Below are 22,979 nucleotides of genomic sequence, written 5' to 3' on the forward strand. Positions count from 1 at the left end.
GTATAATTTTTAGTACATTTATGGTGGAGTGGTGCAAATTTAAAATCTTTCAGATTAACCACAATTTTACCATCATCACCATTACACATAAAAAAATCAGAAGATATGTTGATCGGTAAATAAAATGGCTATATTTATGTTATAAATGTCACAGCCCCTGGTCACCACCACGGTAAAGAAAGCTGAGTTGATAACTTTCTCTACAGTAAACCATTTCACATAAAACCACTCTTTGACTTAGACTAAATATATTTATATTTTTGCCAGTTGATTTATGCAGAAACTCTGCTTTAACAGAGTTGGGGCAGGGTTTTTGTTTGATCCCCTGGCTGTTCACTTTGTGATTGTCGCAGTTTTCTTTGAACAATTTCACAGGGCAAGTCAGAGAATTAAATAAAAAGTACAACTACAACCCCAATTCCAATGAAGTTGGGACGTTGTGTAAAACATAAATAAAAACAGAATACGATGATTTGCAAATCCTTTTCAACCTATATGCAATTGAATACATGACAAAGACAGGATATTTAATGTTTAAACAGAGTCCAACATAGTCCAACAGTTTAAGAACAACGTTTCTCAACGTGCAATTGCAAGGAATTTAGGTGTTTCATCATCTACAGTCCATAATATCATCAAAAGATTCAGAGAATCTGGAGAAATCTCTGTAAGTAAGTGGCAAGGCAGAAAACCATCATTGAATGCCCGTGACCTTCGATCCCTCAGGCAGCACTGCATTAAAAACCAAAAGCCAGCATCTCATGATCTCATCACTGATGGTATGGGGGGGTGTTAGTGCCCATGTCATGGGTAAGTTGCACATCTGTGAAGGCACCATTAATGCTGAAAGGTACATACAGGTTTTGGAGCAACACATGCTGCCATCCAAGCAACGTCTTTTTCAGGGACGTCCTGCTTATTTCAGCAAGACAATGCCAAGCCACATTCTGCACGTGTTACAACAGCGTGGCGTCGTAGTAAAAGAGTGCGGGTACTAGACTGGCCTGCCTGCAGTCCAGACCTGTCTCCCATTGAAAATGTGTGGCGTATTATGAAGCGCAAAATACAACAACAGAGACCCCGGACTGTTGAGCAACTGAAGTTGTACATCAAGCAAGAATGGGAAAGAATTCCACCTAAAAAGCTTCAACAATTAGTGTCCTCAGTTCCCAAACTGTTGTTAAAAGGAAAGGTGATGTAACACAGTGGTAAACATGCCCCTGTCCCAACTTCTTTGGAACGTGTTGCAGGCATCAAATTCAAAATGAGTGAATATTTGCAAAAAACAATAAAGTTCATACATCTGAACATTAAATATCTTGTCTTTGTAGTGTATTCAATTGAATATAGGTTGAAAAGGATTTGCAAATCATCGTATTCTGGTTTTATTTATGTTTTACACAACGTCCCAACTTCATTGGAATTGGGGTTGTAGATAATATATTAGTCAAATCAAATCAACATGTTCATTCATATCTGCTGTCTTCATCAGAACTCTTAGCCATACTTGCCAGGCAAAGAATGAGGACTTTCCATGTACATCCAAAAAAGTCCATCTAGCCATAATTTTTTCCTGTGCATCACTACAGCCTCTCTTTCAGAGACACATCAACAGTCTCAGTGCAACTGCATTGTGCACTCTCGTCACAAAACAGTCAATTGTTGCCAGTATAAAGTGGCATGTCAGAAGTCTGTGCAGCCATTGCTGATGAATAAAGACCGAACTAGTCAATGAACTTGTGTGTGTCTCCATAGAGCCACTTTTGTGGTGGCATGGCTGCTTCGTTCAGGTGCCCACAGTCTTGTCCACACTTGCAGGACCGGATAAACATGACGGCTTTTTCTATGCGGCCTCCTCCAGGGCACAGAAAGGGCACTGAGATGGTACGTGTGTGCCTTGGCACACAACACCGCCCGTCAGTGCACACCCCACAGTAGTTCGGCTGGTAGGTGCGAACGCTGCGGCAGCCTGTGTAGGTCATGTGAAAGGGTTCTGGAGACTTGTGGGTGCGCGTACACTTCTTTCCTTTCTGTAGTGAAGACAAAAGGTGGAAGGAACAGAGAAAGAGTTAGAGAAAAGATATGATGGGGAGGAATAAGCTGGTAATAGCTAGTCAACTATCCAGTCATACAGTGATATTCAAAGCTTTGGGTGCCACTGACCACATTACAGTTTTGTTGAAAGTAACAACACATCCTCTACAGAAACACATTCTGCTAAATTTAGTGCATAATTTCTATTTATTTGCTTCCATATTGTGAAAAACATGATTGTTGATACACTATATTGCCAAAAGTATTTGCTCGTCTGCCTTTACACGCATATGAACTTGTCGGCCTACCCTTTGCAGCTATGCTATAACAGCTTCAACTCTTCTGGGAAGGCTTTCCACAAAGTTTAGGAGTGTGCTTATGGGAATCTTTGACCATTCTTCCAGAAGCGCATTTATGAGGTCAGACACTGATGTTGGACGAGAAGGCCTGGCTCTCAGTCTCTGCTCCAATTCATCCCAAAATTGTTCTCTGGGGCACAGTCATGTTGGAACAGGAAGGGGTCGTCCCCAACTGTTCCCACAAAGTTGGGAGTATGAAATTGTTTAAAATCTCTTTGTCTGCTGAAGCATTAAAAGTTCCTTTCACTGGAACTAAGGGGCTGAGCCCAACTCCTTAAAAAGAATCCCACACCATAATCCCCCCTCAACCAAACTTTACGCTCGGCACAATGCAGTCAGACAAGTACTGTTCTCCTGGCAACCGCCAAACCCAGACTTATCCATCGGATTGCCACACAGAGAAGCATGATTCGTTACTCCAGAGAACATGTCTCCACTGCTCTAGAGTCCAGTGGTGGAGCTTTACATCACTGCATTTAACGCTTTGCATTGCACTTGATGATATAAGGCTTGGATGCAGCTGCTCGGCCATGGAAACCCATTACATGAAGCTCTTTACGCTGTTCTTGAGCTAATCTGAAGGCCACATGAAGTTTGGAGGTCTGTAGTGATTGACTCTGCAGAAAGTTGGCGACCTCTGCGCACTGTGCCTCAGCATCTGCTGACCCCGCTGTCATTTTACGTGGCCTACCACTTTGTGGCTGAGTTGCTGTCGTTCCCAATCATTTCCACTTTGTTATAATACCACTGACAGTTGACTGTGGAACAGGTGGCATCCTATCACGGTACCACGCTGAAATTCACTGAGCTCCTGAGAGCGACCCATTCTTTCACAAATGTTTGTAGAAGCAGTCTGCAGGCCTAGGTGTTTGGTTTTATTCACCTGTTGCCATGGAAGTAATTGGAATACCTGAATTCAATGATTTGGATGGGTGAGTGAATACTTTTGGCAATATAGTGTATCAAGTGTACCATAAAATTTGCCCAGGCCACAGTTTATGTTTTATACACTGATCAACCACTTTATTAAGCACACATTCTTCTATCTACACACACTGTCCATTTTATCAGCTCCACTTACCATATAGGAGCACTTTGTAGTTCTACAATTACAGACTGATGTCCATCTGTTTCTCTGTATACTTTGTGAGCTCCCATTTACCCTGTTCTTCAATTTTCAGGACCCCCACATAGCAAGCATTGCAGTGACACACTGACTTGGTGGTGATGTATTAGCTGTGCTAGTATGAGAGAATCAGACACAGCAGTGCTGCTGGAGTGTCACTGCTGGACTGAGAATAGTCCACTAACAAGAAATATCCATCCAACAGTGTCCATTTTCTAACCTGTTCATCCTTTAGAATTAAACAGGCTGTTTTGTTACTGTGTCGTTAAGACGCATACAAGTAAAAAATGTCTGTTCTGATTTTGTGCCTCAATCAGACAGCAATCCTTGCTGAAATGTGCTGAACAAATTGTTAGGTGTAAATCCTCATGGACAACAGAAACTATAAATGTGAGCCACCCCTGTGTGACATCACAACCATGCCGGAACTGAACCGTGATACTATGAAGTACCTTAGTAGGAAGAGCCAGTGAGCTGCAGGGACGTATGTTGCAGAGGCGGGTCTCCTTTTCCAGCTTGCACTGAGTGTTGTCATTAGTTATTCGGGATGAGACACCCATTCCACAGCTGCTTGAACACGGTGACCAATCAGTGGTTTGGACCACACACTGCATCTGAACACGGCTCCAATCTGAAAAATTGAGTTACAAGCTTTTGTTCTGACATCAACGATATCAAAGTGGGAGAGATGGATGTAAGTAAAGAAACTTTTGCACAAGCATTGATTATAGCAAGTCTTAATTGGGGTTATTTGACAATGATTTGACTGGTCTACAAACTATAATATTTCTTACAGCATCTAGACAATATCACCTGGACCATGAACAGACAAGCTGAAAAGTGAAACCTCCAGTCCTCCTTAGTCTTGTTCATTATTACATTACTTTCAGTATATTTTCTGTATGCAAATAGGTTACCACTATGTTGAGGTTGGACTTGGATGGTTAGATCATTTAACATTTGAAGGATCATGTTTTGGCAGAAAAGAGACTGGGCTTTAAAATTAGAGATGCTATTTAGAGCAGCACTATGTACTTTTTTGTTAAAATTGAAAGTAGTGTTACTGAGTTAGAGTTTGCCTGCTTTGAGATTTTGCAGAATGACCATGTCATGTGTCTTTATGTATTAAAAATATGAACCTGGACAGCCTGGACAGTTCTCATCTTTATTTTGTAGAGACAAATCATTGCATTTGAAGATATTTTCAAGCTCCTTATTGACTACGGGATACTTTGTTTTTAATAACTGATCCAAGGAGGCAAAAGCTGTCCAGCATTTCCATATCTTCTCCAACAACGGTAGTGGTCTTTCCTGTTGTCATAACATTAGTGTTCCTCATGCTGAGCTGAAATTCCATCTTTTCACTCTGTTCCTTAACCTTTCTTATAAGGACCTTCAGCTCTTCCATATTTTCTACTATTAAAGAGAAACTCCACCAATTTTTCAAAAATTCTACATAATTAAAACACTTGAGATGTAAATAGTCATTCAGAGTGGTTTGAGGTGAAATGCTCCGTTCTAGAGAAACTTGCCAAGTCAGAATGGTTCAGCAGTGGTGATAGGAACCAGATGTCTGAAGAGTTTAATGCCCTTGAACACTCCCTCACAAAAAGCTATTACATGAAATGATTAGATATATCCTGCCTGATGTCTGGCACACTGTTTATGATAGTTGTGTGATACGTTTTGGCTTAAAATGTATTTTAATCCATTTATTTTAGTCCATTCATGGTGGAGGGATACATGCAGGGAACTGTAAGGCAAAATAGTCCCCAAAGAAAACTTATTTTATCAGATTTAGCACTATTTTACCATCATCAACATTAAAAACTTAAAAAAAGACACGTGTAGGGTCACTGGTGGTTTTCTGACAGTAAATAAAATGGCTATATTTGTGTTGTGGACATTGGACCCCTGGTTCCACTGTAAAGAAATCTGTCTGTAAGTTTGTCTGTAATTAACCATTTCTCATCAAACCAATCTTATATATTAAGGATTGAAATATTTTAAAATTTTGAAAAATTGGCACGTATGTGTTGTTTCATCCACATATTGAAAACTACCTCCACTAAATAAGGTAATAAAGCCCTAAGCTCATATGTACTGTACATCAACTAGGCAGCTATTGTGGATTCAGAGTATTCTCTTACCTGGTAAGTGTTTATATCCTTGTTCATCCTCCCATCCTCTCTCCCTTTCCAGAAGTCCATTCCACAGCCTGTTCTCTCCCTTATCCAGATGACCATTAGCATGCTGCTTTCTTTTCCATGTGGGCTCCACTGGCCCTATCTCCCCCTTGTGGCAGTCCACGCTGAAGCAACACTGGCCAGGGATCCGCACCAGATGAGGGTAAGGGCACGAAGGTGATGCCAGGGGCAGGCTGGTGGTACAGAGAGGTGCACAACCCACTGCTCCATCGATACAAGTACAGTGGTGTTTACAGCCCACACTGAAGCTCTCACCATTCTGGTACATTCTGCCGTTATACTCGCAGGTGCGGCCTTCCAGTTTGGCTAAGGAGAGACAAATGAAGACTTAGCCAAATTTCTAGAAAGTAGTGTAGTGTAATGATTATTGTAGGACTGCAGGCTAAACTTAACGGTAGCCTTAGCCTTACTCGCCAAACAGCCATTTTTTGTTACATCATGGAAGTTTACATTACCATCATGCACTGAACTTCTACCCTTTGAGTCTTACTGTCTTCTATCACAAATATAGATTAAAAAAAAGCTAAACATACAGGTAGGAGACAAAGAAAAACCAACATGACGTATATTGATTTGCAGTGACCCTTCTGTTATGTTTCTCTACTTGTTTATCCAGGCGTTTCCTTTTATTTTTCAGCCACCTATATATTTCCATTGTTTCTTGACTGACTGAAAAAACAGAATGGACAGGAAAATTCTGAAGGGGCATTGAGCCAGATTTCAAGGTAAATTGATATTTGGTCACTCATTTAGCTAGCTAACGTTGACCTATGACCAACCCAACTAGTGTTTGTCAGCAAGCTTGAAAGTTAGGTAACTGTTAGTAGGCATATGGAAATGCATGCTCAGTGCTCATTAGGACATGTTTCCATACAAACCCTATACTTGAGGTAATAAGCAAAATGCCTGCTCATTGAAACAACATGTTAATAGCTCAGCGTCTAGCATTAGGCAGTCATTTTCAAGTAAATATTCAAAAATGACCTTAAAAAAAAAAAAGGCAGACCCTTTTTTGTGCTTCTGACGAGAAACACTTTTACTGTTTGGGAATGATGTTCAGTTCTCAGACAGAAAGCCACTTTTCCTTTTCCAATTCAAAACTGAAATTAAAATCTTGAGTATCACCTGAGGCTGACGACAATTCCATACTCTTTCTTTAAAAACTACCAAGCTTTAAAATGAGTTATTTTTTCATTGAATCACTGCATTTAATGTAAGCATCTAAAAGTAGGCTATCATGCTCAGTCACTCTACTATCACACATGAATAAATACTCAGCTAACAACAGGACATTACATCGTTTGCGTGGGCAGTATTTCATGCTAGCTCTGTTACTAGACTGAATCAGATTATTTTTCTTTTTTCCCCTCTGATATCCAGTCCAACACTTTCTGCTAATACAGATATCCATCAATACCATTATTCCGTCTCTAGTTCCAATGCATTTTCAGGGATTCTGGACATGAGTTTGTTTTAAATGACCCTGCAGCTGAACATAATTTGATGGCAAGTGTGAATTTTAATGTGTTCCCTTTACTGCGGCCCTACAGGGCCTTCCTCTATGGTGCCTTGTGCTTGTATGAAAGCAACACAGTCTGATGCCACTTAGGATATCAACAACAGTCCGCCAGCTGTCCAGCTTTTTCAGGCTAGTGAGGAAAAGAAGCTATTTAAGACTTGACACCATCAAAACACTGAAGGAGGCCCTCAAGGGACAAGGAACATGTCTTCATAACAACAAACATGTCTACCTTCCTTTGCACTCTATAAAACTAGACTTTTCTTTCCGTCTGCCTCTCTCAGATACATGTGCAAACAGAGACTTCTTGGTCTCGGATGTGGCTGGAGTGTGACTAAGGGACTGCATAACATACAGCAGAACTCTGTGAAAATTCCAAGTATTCCTGAAACGTTTCTGAATTTTCCTATGGTTCTGATTACAACAGTTGGCCCTTTCCTCCCCCTAGCAACATGCAAACATGGGACCAGTGACAGTCACTTTAAAATAAAAGGTTCTTAGATGGTTCTTGGCTTATTGTAATTCGACACTCTTAAGAATGAAGGACCGGAAAAGCTTCTTTGTGTAATGTCATAAAAAGACTCACTTTTGGTTTCCTTAAGAAACTTTTAATGGATGGTTCTTTAAAGAATCTTTTTGAAAAGGAGAAGAATCTTTTTGAAAAACCTCCATATGTTGTAGGAAGAACATTTAAATTAGTATAGAACCTTTACATTACATGGAGTTTTTTACTTTATAAAGGTTCACAGATCTCATTTACAGAACTGGTCCTTTAAAGTACCACAGATCGAAAGGTTCTGTAGGGAATCCAGAGTGGTTCTTCTAAGGCACCGCTCCAAAGAACCCTTTTTGGCACCTTTGTTTTCTAAGAGCATGCCACCATGCTGTCAAAACACAAAGCAAAGCCAATAACAGGGGTTACGGGGTTAATGAAAGGTCAAAGATAATGCAGAACATGGGTGGGGGTAAAAAGAGGCAGAGAGAGAGAGAGAGAGAGAGCGAGAAAGAGAAAGAGAGAGAGAGAGAGAGAGAGAGAGAGAGAGAGAGAGAGAAAGAGAGAGAGAGAGAGAGAGAGAGAGAGAGAGTGAGAGAGAGAGAGAGAGAGAGAGAGAGAGAGAGAGAGAGAGAGAGAGAGAGAGATATTCTATCCACACTGTAATGCAAAAAGTATCTATTCATAGAGCAGACTGGCATCCCCAACTTGTGTAGAATGCTGTTCCATTTCCGTCTGTCTCTGGTGGGACTCAACAAAAAAAGACCATCATCTCCATCCTAATATCCTCTCAGTGGACTAATAGATTCTTCCATACATCCCCCAGTGGACTTACAGGTTTACATGTGTACCTCATATATTTTGATTACAGATTTATGTGTCCTCTCGATGTAATTTTTGATCATCATGCTTCAGACAGTTGGAATGTAGTTGACCTATCCATGCTCCGCACACATGCATTCTTTTGTAGCAACAAGTTTTACTTATATAACGTTGGGGTTCCAGTTTAAAATGCCGCTTACACCATCAAACTTAAAGGTTGGTTTTGTAGCTATTCAAAACTCGGCAGGTTGGAAATGACAATGATGAATTTGCAGTCATGCTAATGTTTGCTCAAACAAATAAGCAAGCAAACAAACAAAAAGTTTCTTTTTTCATTTGTAAACAATGAAATATGTGTTCTGTTTAACATATTTGGAAAAATTCAACTTTTAAATTTAAATATAAAATGTGCCATAAATTCTGCACAAGTGGCATTTTGTTTTTTTATTCTTCCCCAATATGTTAAATTCAATAAACTGTCATTGTGTATTAAAATGTGCATAAGTGTGTTTCATGTAGAAGATGTGTTAATTTATTGCTACTTAGAAAATCAACAAAACATGCAATTTGACCAGGGGAGCAAAAACATTTGCATAGGACTGTATTTGCCAGTCTGTATCTGTTACATTCTTACAATGTTAATACAGCCATAAAATGAAACAAAACATTTAGAAGAAAGTGCTCAACATTAACAATTTGCCTGTGAACTCACTCTGTATAACTCAGAAGTTTAATGCCTTCCTTTAAATTGCAAAGTGGGTGTGGTTTAAACTAGATGAATAGATTAATGCGGATTAATCGCTTGTGTTAACACGCATGTGGGATTTAATTTGGTTAGCCACTCGACAGTAAGAAGCATAATTATTGGCTCACAGACGCTGATAAAACCGCTTAGTTATTGATATTTGGTAGTGATAAGGAATTTTTCCATACTTGGTAGCTCTGAAATAATTCAATTACCTGTATTTGCTACAGAAGACTGCATGTGGGGCCAGTTTTGGCCGTGCTCGAAATGGTTCACTAGTTAACTCATTTACTATTCACTCTAAGTTTGGGGTTACACCTAATAAGGGTCCTTGGGCAAGACTCCTAACACTACATTTGCCTCTGTAACATGATTCAGAGGTAAGTTCCTTTGGATACGACTAGAAGGTATGTCTGCCAAATGCATTGACATAAACATAAGCATAGCAACATGGTTGACGTACACTCTTTCTCTAATAGGAAGCGATTCCAAACAGCTCTCCAGTTTTTAAAGTAACAGCATTTCGTATGAAGGAACTACGAAAGAAAGCATTTGCGGGCAGAGCAAGGTCAGGTCTATTTTCTTGATAGTTCTCTGTATGTGTACTGGGCTATGAGTATGTAGACAAAAATAAGACCAGCCATAATTTGTCCCACTGTTAGCTTTTCGGAACACGCTATGCCACTGCACATAAAAATAACACAGCTCTAAATACAGTCTCAGAGCAGAGCGCTTCGTAGTCACTACACCTCATGGCCCTGGCCCAACATGTTTTACACATGCCTGTACACATGCACCCAAACCTCTACGCTTCCACTTCACTCACCTCGACATACACCTGTTCCAAACATCACATCGTTGCCATAATTACATTCCAGGCCTTTATGGTGATCACAGGGCTTGTGGGTACTGCAGTCCTGGTTGAGCTGGGCAGCACACACCTTACAGCAGCCGCAACCATCCGAAACCAAGCTTATGCCAGCGGGGCACACTGGACGACCTGGAGGGCATTTACATACAGCTGGGCAACTGGCATCAACCTGGAATAGATACATTGTAAATAAAATGATAATAAGTATGAGAAGGGTAGGAAAATTGGGAAGAAATTCGATGGGAAAATTGATGAAGCGTGAAAACGTCACAAGGAAATGAAAAAGTTTGCTTCTAACTGTATGAATGGTTGCTAACAGGTTAAGACTACCCATATATATATATATATACATACGTTTTTTATTATTATGATGTTTAACACTCTACGGTTTGGTGTTGACTTTTTTTGTTTTGTCGTTTTTTGGTCTGATATATACAATATAATATTTTCCTTTAATAAGCTGATATACTTTTTACATTTCTTTGTCCTAATCATATGAACTCCTGTTGCAGGCTGTCATTTTTTTCACATTTTGAAGAGTAGCATCTGAAATGATCTCAAAATACCCAAACATATCAATCTCTGTACACAGCAATTTTAAGCAAACAATTTAAACAGAATCTATAGGGTGTTAGATTATCTTATTCAGAAATGAAACCAATGTAGACACTATAGGTTTTACAGAAAATGATCAAAAATAATTGTTGCCATATGGCAAAAGAATGCTACAGTGAAACTGCAACCTGTAATGCATACAGTGGGAATTAACACACTTTAAATTAACACACTATCATTGGCCACTGTCATTTTCTCAATTCTTTTTACAGTCCAAACTGGTATTTTTATGAACATTGTTTTACATTTTTTTTCTGTATTCTTAAAACCTTTATGTAGGTATATTTGGGATGCTCATGTTTGTTTTCATGCCGGGCTAAATACAGTGGCAGTTTGTTTTCTCCCATTGTATCCATTGCAGTCTGCTGTGCCACTGCTGCGTACCATACTAATGCCACATGGCAATAAAATGCTACATATTCCCCAAAGATCCTTCTTTCCTAAAGATGAATTTTTCTATTAATTTTGCCAGTTTTATTAAGAAAAGTGATTTTTTCATAATCTATGCATTTAGATTTTGAAAAAGTGGTCTTCAGATTGATTTAATACAAGAAGAAAAACACATTCTTATCTTCAACGTAAATTAACTTAACCATTCAAATTTACCTGGTACCCAAAGGATCTTAAATCAGTCTCAGTTCAGATGTATGATTCTAGAGAAAAGCTGACCTATAGAACCTAAACATAATGTGAAGGTTCTTTGAGCTTTCAAAAAACATGGTATAAGCAACTCAAATAAGAATGGTTGAAATCAAAGGTCACCAGCGCAGTTCACAGTTTGAATCTGTACCAGACTATAGATAATCACAGTCTGTAGGACTGTGATTAGTCAGATGAGGTGTTTGGGGAGCTCAGAATAGAACAAAAATGTGAACAGGCACATCAATCCTTCAGGAATGGACCGGAAACCCCTGTATAGCATATGAATCACTGGTGCTTCATCTTACTACCAAACAGCAACACACCTGACTCAGGCAATAACTGTCATGAACAGTTTTTAAGTAGATGAAACAGAAATTAAGTAGATGAATCATTTGTGCTGGCGGCTGTTTTAGATGGAATGAAAGCTTGGAAACATTCTGGCCTTTAGCGGACAAAACGAGACACCTTGTATTTTGTCAGTCTGGATCAGATATGGTGATGATTAGAGCTCACTGCAGTTGACTGAAGGCTCTCTCAGCTGTGATTAGAGTCTTAGTATATAAGGGTGCCAGTAGCCAATTACACACACACACACACACACACACACACACACACACACACACACACACACACACACACACACACATTCCTATCTTTGTAGGCTATTTCCATAAACATTTGTAGCTAAATGATTCTGTACTTGCACTTAATCTTCCAAACTTAACCTCAGTAATCATAATGAAACCTTTTATCAAATAAACACTGCATTTAATGTTGCATTTTCCCTTGTGGGGACTTGCCAGATGCCCTCACAACATCAGTATCTTCATGTTTTTATCATCTTTGGGACATTCGGTTCCCACAGATACATACATAACATGTGGCCCCAAATTAAAGCAGACACACATAATCAGAGAGACTACATACTGTTCTGTTAAAGTGGACTGACATTCAAATAACAGGCACTAAGTGACCAAATAAGACTTTTTTTCAGGCCTTGATAAATATTTAGGTTGAGAAAAGGAGGAAACAAATTTTAATTGCATGCTTAAAGTCAAACCCACTTACCATGCAAACAGACGCCACTGCCAAAACAGCTAAACAAATCAACTGCTCCATAACCGTGTATGAAATGCTCCAAAAGAGACGATGACAACAATTTCTAACTATTACGCTCTAGGCAGTAATAAAAAGACAGTAAGTGTGACGTGAGTTATCAAAAATAAACCAACAGACAGTCAGAAAAGCCAGCTGTAAAATCTCGCGCTGCTCCTTAACTCCACTCTCCTACCGTCCACCAGCACTCCAACTCTATTTATGCTAACCTCGCGTTGCTCTCCCAAACCCCGCCCACCCTCATGAATCCGGCCAATTATCTTCAGGCATCGTGCCAACACATTCCAAAGGGGAGGGGCGTGTCGGTCTACAGCGGGTAGGGGGCGGGGCCAAGCATGAATGCGGTCATTCATAAAATCAGTCGAGCTCGCAGGAGCTGGAGAGCTCCGTTTATTATTCTGGCCGGAATGAAAACACTGCCACCGCTTTTAAGTGCCTTTCAGGCGCATTCCGACCAGCCCTCACGGCAGGGAAACCCTGGATAAATATACTCAGCCGCCCGTCGTGTTTGGGACATTTTAATAGCACGACTTATACTTGCTGCGAGGTAGGCCAATAGCCTACAGTGTGTGTGTGTGTGTGTGTGTGTGTGTGTGTGTGTGTGTGTGTGTGTGTGTGTGTGAGAGAGAGAGAGTAAGAAAGAGAGGTAAAGAGAGAGAGAGAGAGAGAGAGAGAGCAAGACAAAGAAACTTTGCCTTATATAATATTAGCCAGTCTTTTATAGTAAATTAACCTCTCATTATTAACTCAATAGCAAAGTTAAGTTACCAAGTTTTGTCTTTCATGAAGGAAATCTTAAAATAAACACAGTAATAACAGTTATTGTTTTCCATGTCTATACACACACACACACACATAAATATATATATATATATATATATATATATATATATATATATATATATATATATATATATATACACCCCGACTATAGCTGGAGTAAGTGGTTAAATTGTATATATATATATATATATATATATATAACAGCATATAACAGGCTGTGCGTAACAGCATCCCAGGTTACAATACATCGTATAATGCACACCCCAAACACCCCATCTCCACTGGATGTGGTGATGTGATGGTGATGCTGGAGTTCTAACAATACAGTTATATAAATTAATAGATGGATAACAAGTTTTATTTTTTTGCTCTTAGCAAGTTTTTCCTTGCCATTGCCGCTATTGTCTTGCTCATGGGTGCTTCGTCTGTAAAGCTGTTTTGTGGCCACACCTGTTATAAAAAGTGCCATATAAATAAACTTTGACTTGACTTGACTAACAGCATCAGCAATTACACAATGTTGTAAAGATTGCTAAAAATCACCTGTTAGTACATAGCAATCAAAAGGAAATGAAGCTTTAGCTGGAAGTAAGAAAGCTTTCATGTTTGGGAGCATCCCTCACCAACCATCAATAAAAACAGCTCAGTTTGAAATTATTGCTTTTGTGATGTCATGAGAACCACCACATTTGCTGCAACCTCACTCATTTACACCATTCCCAGAAATCAGTTACAGTACAAAGAATTTACCCATTTGCTACATATCCTGCCTCAAAATATAACAGATCAGTCTTCATTACCTTAAACCATCCCTAAGGATTCTCCCATCTCAGAGAAAAAAGGGGGAGAGAGAGAGAAAGAGAGAGAGAATATGTCAAAGCAGGTGTGGTATGATTGGATAGGTTTTCATAGAATTAGTACAAACCCCACCCTGGTGCCCTGCTGCTGCTGCTGCTGGAAGACTGTAATCTTTATTATGGTTAATCTAACCTTGAATCAAGGCAGCCACATTACAGTACTGAGAAAAAGAATGTGGAAAGCTGGAATTAAAAAGAAGGACAGAACAGCTCAGGAAGGGAGTAGTAGTATGGTGGAGAGAGAGAGAGAGAGAGAGAGAGAGAGAGAGAGAGAGACCTCCAGCTGCTATTTTTAATTTTTTTAAACAATCTGCTACTAGAGCTTGTACATCCTCTTATTTGTTCTGTATTGTATTATGGAATGTATTCTCTCTGTAAAGATGCTACACTTACATCTCTCTTACTTTGAGAAACTAAGAATTTATAAATAGGTCTATGTAGACTGTCCACTCCGGAACATTTGCTGACTTCTTCTGTGTTGAGTCTCCACCAAACACAGTATTTGAACCAAAGGGTTCTATTTTGTCTGGTCTGTCCACAACTCTGTTCTGTCATGTTTTAATGGGACAGTTAGGAAGGCTTTCAGATGGTGCTGTTGAAGGAATGACGTATTTTCTGTCATTCTGTTCTGTCTTCTGCTGATTTGTGCTCTTCAGTAACTTTGTCTCTGATTTGGAGAGGTAATTTAATCCCAACCCCTCTCCTTTTCAACTTGATCCCCCTGCCAGTCAGCCCCACCCTTCATCCTGGGAGTGTGGCATCTGGTTGGTACTGCTTTTACAGTCCTTCCTCCTCACCTCAAACTTTGGTCATTTGTTTGGGATTTTAGGCCAGCAAATTCTACTTTGTAAATCATCTCAGTTTTAGCTGTAAGAGAAATTCCAGGGTGTTTGAGGCTTTGACGAAAGCCCTTTGATGATTAAATGTCCACATGCTCTTCTTCTCTTGCTCAAGGCCTCTTGATCTCATGGCGCCTTGGGCCAACCACACTGTTGGCATCAAACCCCAGAGGTGCTCCATCATATCCAGTATTTTTTGCAAGTCTTGTTCAAGAACAACACCGGGATGCATCACAAAGTAAAGGGGGGCCACACAGTGCATGTGTTAATTGCACCTGTCAGGTCCATAAATATTTAGACATTGCCAAAGTTATTGTCATTTTAGCTATCTACCCCAGCATGCTAGAGTTGAAAATAAGTAATGAGCTCAATATGTTGCCTCCCTCCCAAAAAAGTGATTGGATAAACTAACACTTATAAACTAAATCATATTTTTTAAACTTGACTGCGATTCCTTTGCAGTCAATGACTGCTTGAAGTCTGGAACCCACAGAAATCACCTGACATTGGGTTTCTTCCTGGTGATGCTATGCCAGGCCATTTACTGCAGCTATAGCAGTTCAAAACCTCAAAAAAGCTCACAAGCAGCTGGCATTAATTTAACCTACAGTTCGTTCAGGGGTCTGGTCGAGTCACCATAAATCAGAAGCTGCCCAGAACTGCATTTCTCAGAATTCCCTCCTACAGTCCTGTAGTCATTCCTTATACTACAACCATAGATTACAGGCCGGTACTCATAGAATGAAATGTAAAATTAAGTAAGTGTGGGATAAAGACCACACCTGAAATTCCTTCTCCTTTCTTGCGAACTTTCAATAGTAGAGCCAAATGTTTATAAGCAACATGAAAAATTCCTTTAAAAATTATATTAATTTGGGGGCTCCTCAGTGGTCCTACTGTCTAACCACTGGAGTTGTAACGTTGGGAAATTGCAAGTTTGATCCTGGGGGTGAGTTAGCTCAGGTAACAGAATTGGCAGTTAACCCCAAGTTTTTACATACTAAGGCTTATTGTTCAGTAACTTAGATTAAAGAAGTGTGTAATAGTGCTGAGTTAGTGATGACACCTTATGTGACCAGAAGCCTTTATGGTAGCCTGGTGTGATAGAAGGAGAGCCAACTCGCAGGATGAAATGCACGGCAGTAAAAATACTTTATTTGAACTCTTTGCTGTGTAACTTGGACATAACTATGCAACATGTCATATGTCAGTAATATAACAGTGTTATTTTACTATTGATGTTAACTGTCATTACACTGATCATAATGCTTGATGTCATGCTGGCTTACTCTAACAACGACAATGTTTGGTAATGGTAACGTGACACTGTTTTATTTGTGCACATAATCTCTCTGGCCAGTTCATAACAGCATATGAAATCTGCCATGACCTGATTAGGTCATGTTTATGCCAATCTAATGACGCGGGATTCAGGTAAAGTGTGACCAAACCCGTACATTCATTTTACTTTCTTGTCATCAAGTGATCACATTGATGATATTAAGCAACATGCTTAGTATAGAATATCATTTGGTTATCATTTTTTTGCAGCTTGAGCTTCCAGCCCTTATTATATTCAACATAATTTGACCTTTCAGATGCTTCTGAAGGCTTGATTAAATACATCAGTAATAAGTGCTCACTGATCTCACTGAAAGTATACTAGCTCCACCTGCTGGACTGATCTGGAGTTGCACCGGGCACAAACATCGAATTAATCACATCTTCATGCCAGAGAGAGACTGTGGTCTAAGAAAGCTTCACTGAGGGGGAAAAATCTTTATTTATTTACTTATTTACTGTGTAGGGTAAAGTGTCATATGTCTACAGCTCAGTCTCTGCTTAAGGATCCTCTGATAATGAAAAGAGAAACTCACTGTTTAAACACTGGTGGAAGACCACCAGTCTTAACCTGTGCAGCCTGATTTCTTCACTCAGTAGTCATGAACTGTGTCCAGTCCTGACGACTAACGTCAGACTCTTTAACTAGAGACTCTTAGTGACATCAAACATTATGGCATCTGTCAAGTTATTGGTAACCATAAAATGATGCTGTTATATTACTGAATAAAATCCGTCATGGTAACTCATTAAAGCATATAATATCTATGTGAATATGTTTATGGCATGTTTATGTTAATGTTACATAGCAGGGTCCAAGTAAAGTCTTCTCAGTAAGAAAAAAACAAACACATAGATATAAAATAAAACTGTCAAGTTATTGGTAAAATGTACTAATTGTTATATTTTCAGTACTTACTGTTTTCGGCACATCGTTCATCAAAGTCCTCCATTCCCTAAAGAATGATTAAAATGATTAACATGGCAGGTGATTCCAGCCTTTTGAGCACTGCTGAATGTTGTGTCAGAGTATAAAATACATTAGAACTGGTATTGGACTGTTAACACAGATACTGAGCTGTTTAAAATGAGCTTGTTTGAACAGCAGACAGTGGAAAACCTAGATCTGCTGGATGAGTATAGAGTCCAGCATGTGCTGCTCTCCAGTTCACTCACTTAGTGCTCTCTGTTCACTGTTACCGACACAATAAGATCAGCAGCCAGAAGCAGCATCTGCCGGAAGAATCGATCACAACACACATACATTTTCTAAGCTGCTTGTCCCTCAGGGTCGCGGGGGGTGGGGGGTGCTGGAGCCTACCCCAGCAGTCACCTGGACAGTCACCAGCCCATCGCAGGGCAGACAGACAGACAGACAGGCATACAAAATCACACACACACCCAGGGGCAATGTAGCATGTCCAATTGGCCTGACTACTTTCCGGAGGAAACCCACGCAGACACGGGGAGAACATGCAAACTCCACACAGAGAGGACCCCGGTCACCCGGCCAGGGAATTGAACAGAGGCTCTCCTTGCTGCAAGGCGACAGCGCTACCCACTGTGCCACCGTGCCACCTCGATCACAACAGATTATTATTATTATTATTATTTTTAATAACAATAATAATAATAATAATAATAACCCCCCCTCAATTATTACATAATATCCAATCAGATCTCCTCCTTGTATTCCCTTTAAGAGTGAGCGTGCAGGGACATTTCCTGCCTTCACAGAAAGCAGGTGAGCTTCATTACTTTTACCGATGGTGAAAACTACCGATGGTAGTTCTACTGACTAACTCCTTTCTCTGTGATGCTGAGACATTTGGAGAGTTTGATATTTCATAGGAATATTCACTGTAATACAGTAAGAGCTCCAGTGGATTTACTTTTACAAAACAGAGATGGTTTACAGTTTGATCAGTAAACAATGTTCCAGCACAGAGTTCTGTGTCTTTCAGTGCGGAGAGACACTGAGAACATCAGAGAAAGACTCTGAGATTAAAGACTCCATAATAATAATAATAATAATAATAATAATAATAATAATAATAACACAATAGTGGAGTGAAGGTGTGAGGAGAGTCCAAATGAAAGGAATAGAATCACAGCCTACCTTTGGCAGATCATCGTCCTGTGTAAGTACACTTGTAAAGTAGTAGAACAGCCATGAGATCTAATGCAGTAATGTAGTCACTGTTTCAGTGCAGTTACCCAGACTGTTCTGCAGAGCTGATGGTATTACATGATGTGAGATGATGTAAGTGGGAAAAAAGATGGAAAGAAGCCAGTTTGCATTTTACAGCTCTGATAACATTTAGCTTCACTGTAATTCCAGCGTGTAACTTCATCCTGCCCTGACCACTTAAAGACATAACAGCTAAGAAACCTGAAAGCTTTTACTGTAGATGCAGTAACAAGTGCTTGGTTTGGCTTCGTCTTCTGTCAAAAGATATGAATCTTCAATGTAATTGACAGGACATTTGTAACAATGACATTGTCCCACTGCAATGATCTGATGACCAAATATGACAAACAAAGTGTCAGTTGAGGTGTCAGTTTTGGGTTAACAACTACGAGCAGGGTATTGCATCAGGCTGGAAAACCCCAGAGCTGGATTAAGACATATATGTATATTTTATCTTTTGTGCATTCAATAGATTGATAGATTGTGATGTCTATTTGATTATGTAAATAATCTGAAATGTACAGTAGTTAAATGGGCAGCATCCAAATTTGATCCACAGCCTGTAATGTAATTCCTTCTTCTGAAGATTTCATGTTAAAATGCATTTGTGTGAATATTGAAATGACTTATATCAGCGCTTTGCCCATTTAAACTTTGTGAACCTGAAGAGGATCTGTGAAGATTTGCTTTTTTTCCAATAAAAATGAAGTACAATCAGTTAATTATCATAGATGGGGGTCTGAGCTGCATGTTTTTCTTGGACCAATGAATGTCAGAGATGTCACTATTTGCTTTGCTTCTCATGTATTCATCAGAAACAACCATTGTTACATTATTTTATCAAATTAATCATTTAGCCTCATTCAACAAAGGGATCAGGAGATCATAACATTGTCACAACACAACAAACTTGTTATTCAGTAACACGTATGGTATTATGTTAGCAACTGTCCCAAAAACAACATTGTGAGCAGCAGAACAATAGGTTTAGTTTAATAATTGGAACTGGACATTGGAATAAATGCAGTGTCCCCAAAAATCCCAAAACGCTGCAATGCTGAGTAAAATGTAAATAAATTTAAATAAAAACATAAACAAATTGCAAAGATTTGTGGATTTCATAGACGCATATTTATAGTTGGCAGCAAAACAAAGAGGACGCCCTCACAATAAAAAAAAACATTACCAACTCCATCTCTTCTACCCTTTTATTGACCATGTGACAAGCCAACTAAATACCAGCTTTGTGGAAAACTCTCAGCCAGCTATGGTTGCAACATACCTAATTCATTCAGCTTTGATCATGCTCACAAAAGAAAAGCATGACCTTGAGCCCACCTTGCAAGCTCACTTTGTGGACCTCAATATTTACAAAACCCTGCATATGGTTGCCTCAATAAAAGAAACGATGAGTCTGTTGAAAAATGAAGTGTCAGCATCATGCTCAGCCATTGGCAGCTGGAGTAGACAGCTTTATTGATTCTAATGGTTTTGTTATTTGCTTGCAATGCTTGTTTTGAACGCACCAAATATATGATGAGTGGTCAAGCCAATGGATTTTTTAAAAATAATATGTATATAATGTCCTTAAGTTCTAACCAATGGGAGAATTCATTTGGCTGTATCTATCATAGATATATAACAGAGAGAAAGAATAGTTTTATATAACTCATTTTAAACAACAAGATTTTTTTTTGAGAAAGACCTTTTATCTACAAAAACTACCAAAAAATATAAAAATAATAATAATTATAATAAAGTAGTTACTGTCTCTGGAACCAATGTTTTCTCTCAACTCCATTTTTAAAAAAAATATTTATCACATTTATAGTATTTTGTTGACTCTCTAACCAGTATTTCTTTCTTTTTTTTCTTGAATCAGCTTCTGCTGTGTTTGTCTTACATAATCGTAGGCTTTCCCACCATGACCATCACATCATATGACCAGACTCTTATTTGACCCTTTCAGGTCTCCATGGTGACCACATCCCCAGGGAATAAATCCCTTTTCCTTAAAGTCTTTTATTATTATTTTTTTATTTAAACATTTCTGGAAAAACTGGAAACATTTCTGCAATTAGAGTCACAATAAGAGGTAAATCAAGTCTGAGGAATATTCAAACATTCATATGCGTACTCAAATCAGTATTTTAAACCAGAAAGGAAATCTTAATATTAGATGTATCTAAAAACTGTATTTATAACTGTACATGCAGTACCAAAGTGAAACATATAGATGTATTCAGTGTTACAGATGAATTACAGAAATGCAGCTTTTGTAAATAAACGTATCAACTTCACTTTTTACTCATGCGATTGCTCAAGTGTGTCTTGATGGTTGTAAAAAAAAATGTGTTTTTTCTTGTGTACACATGTGTAAAAAGGTGAACTGCTGTCTTTCCAAGAATAATTTTCTTATTGTAAAATGTGGCATTAAATTTAGAGAATGGTTTAAAGCTACAACCTTGGTTAGGTTATCATGTCACAACACAAGTGAGGCATAAGCTATGTGAACATCAGGCATTCATTGTAGTTTAGTCATATAAAAACACTCAAATCTTCATTTGATACAACTTCAATGGTTGTAGTGTTGTAATGTATAGAAATGAGCCACCAAATTTCTGGATCAGTCTTATGGACTTACAAGACCAAGATTAACCTCTACTGAAGTGATTAAAAGGCTCACAATTAAAATCTGCTCACAAACCAAAGCATACACGCTCATTGGTTAAGCATGGTGGAGGTAGTGTCATTGCTTGGGCTTGCATGGATGCTTCTGGAATGGGCTTACTAATCTTTATTGATGATACAACTCATGATGGAAGCAGCAGAATGAATTCAGAGGCATTCTTACAGAAACATTCTATCTGCCAATTTTCCAAAAATGTATCCAATCTCATTAGTAGTAACTTCTTTAAGACAATGACCCAAAACACACTGTCAAGCCAACAAAAATACTTTTTCAGGGGAAAAAAGTGGAAGGTTTTAAACTGGCAAATTCAAAGACCAGACCTTAACCCAATTAAGCATGCATTTCACCTCTTGCAGAGGAGACTAAAGTGAGAAACCACTGAAAACTTAAAGTGGATTTGGATCTTGCCTGTAGTTCAGACCAGCTTGTGTCACGGTTGGCCCCTCCCAGCCCTGTCCATGTGCGTTTTTGTTGTGGTCCTAGTCCAACCCCTTGTTTTGTAACTCCGACCCTGGGTTTGCCCTTAATAAAAGTCGCTTACCTCCGCACATGCGTCCGCCTCATCGCTCTGCGTTACAGCTTGTCCTTTTAATCCAGAAGCCATTTAAATACAGAATTATTCTTATGAAAAGCTATGACTTAAACTGTAAAATTTCTTTGTAATCACTAAATCATACAATGTTGTTGAGAGACAGAAACTTGATGTTTTCATTTTTTTGAATGGTGAATTACTGGACCAGATAGAGTGAATAGATCACTGCAAAATCAAATATCCCTGCAGCTTATGAAAACTAGTCTTTACATCTGTTCATTTCTGCTTTGGCTGACTAGATATCAGTGTTAAATAATTAGCAACTATCAGAGCTGGGCCTTCAATTCTGCCCAGAAATGTCAAACCTTTCAAAAACAAGGAAAAAATGTCTATGATATTCTTCTACTGCCTTTTTGGTATTGTATATTAGCACTAAACTAGTGACACTATCTGTATATAGACCTGGCATAGAGCTGCTGCTGCTGCATTGTGATATTGGTAAAATTTTGACCAAAACACTTTGATCACACTAGCATTCATACCTATGGTCAGTGACATATCCAGGACTTCCAGAAGTCCTAGAGTAACATGGTTCTCACAAGTCCATCTATTAGTCTTATCCATTGTAAATAAAAATGTGATTTGTTTGATTTCACTGTCAGTTCATAATTATATTATTAGTTAAACTGACTCCCACAGCATTTTCCATATATTTGGATAATAACATTTATTTCATATTCAGAACAGCCCACATGCAAATAAATAAATATTAAATAATAATAATAATAATAATAATAATAATAATAATAATAAACCAGTTGTCTCTGGGACACATTTCTTTATCTCAGTTATTTCTAATTCCCATATTACATGTACAGGAGGTTTTGACATCCCATTCTAAATCCATGGACACATGTCTAAGATATAACGCTGTACTTTAAGTCACCAAATCCAAAAGTCTGATTTATAAAACAAATTACTCCCTTCAAGTTTTGTCAAATTGTCACGATTGGCCCCTCCCAGTCCTGTCCCTGTGTCCATGTTGTGTTTTGGTTTAGCTCACTTGTTTTCTTTGTTTTGGTTTTTAGTCCAGCCCCCTTGTTTAGTGACTCTGATTGTTTTCACCTGTCCCTTGTCATCCCTGTGTTGTATTTAAGCCCTGTGCTTTACCTTTTGTTTTGCTGGTCTTTTTTGA

General features: G+C 38.8%; 1 protein-coding gene across 1 annotated transcript; it reads right to left on the reverse strand.

The window, feature by feature from the left end:
* Positions 1-1,345: 1,345 nt before the first annotated feature.
* On the reverse strand, positions 1,346-12,710 carry LOC108428189 (CCN family member 1-like). Its single transcript, XM_017698988.2, has 5 exons — positions 12,502-12,710; positions 10,132-10,345; positions 5,670-6,032; positions 3,972-4,150; positions 1,346-2,030 (listed from the first exon to the last, which is right to left on the reverse strand). Exons 1-5 carry the CDS (start codon positions 12,550-12,552, stop codon positions 1,725-1,727), a joined length of 1,113 nt encoding a protein of 370 aa, XP_017554477.1. The 5' UTR covers positions 12,553-12,710; the 3' UTR covers positions 1,346-1,724.
* Between the last annotated feature and the right edge of the window lie 10,269 nt (positions 12,711-22,979).

The sequence above is a fragment of the Pygocentrus nattereri genome, chromosome 12, assembly GCF_015220715.1.
Source record: "Pygocentrus nattereri isolate fPygNat1 chromosome 12, fPygNat1.pri, whole genome shotgun sequence".
Classification (NCBI taxonomy): Eukaryota; Metazoa; Chordata; class Actinopteri; order Characiformes; family Serrasalmidae; genus Pygocentrus; species Pygocentrus nattereri.

Coding starts and splice junctions, on each gene's coding strand:
- LOC108428189 (XM_017698988.2), bottom strand. CDS start 12,552: ATGGAGCAGTTGATTTGTTTAGCTGTTTTGGCAGTGGCGTCTGTTTGC. Junction 6,033..10,131: donor TGGAACAGGTGTATGTCGAG/GTGAGTGAAGTG, acceptor GTCTCTCCTTAG/CCAAACTGGAAGGCCGCACC. Junction 2,031..3,971: donor CACTGGCTCTTCCTACTAAG/GTACTTCATAGT, acceptor TCTTCACTACAG/AAAGGAAAGAAGTGTACGCG.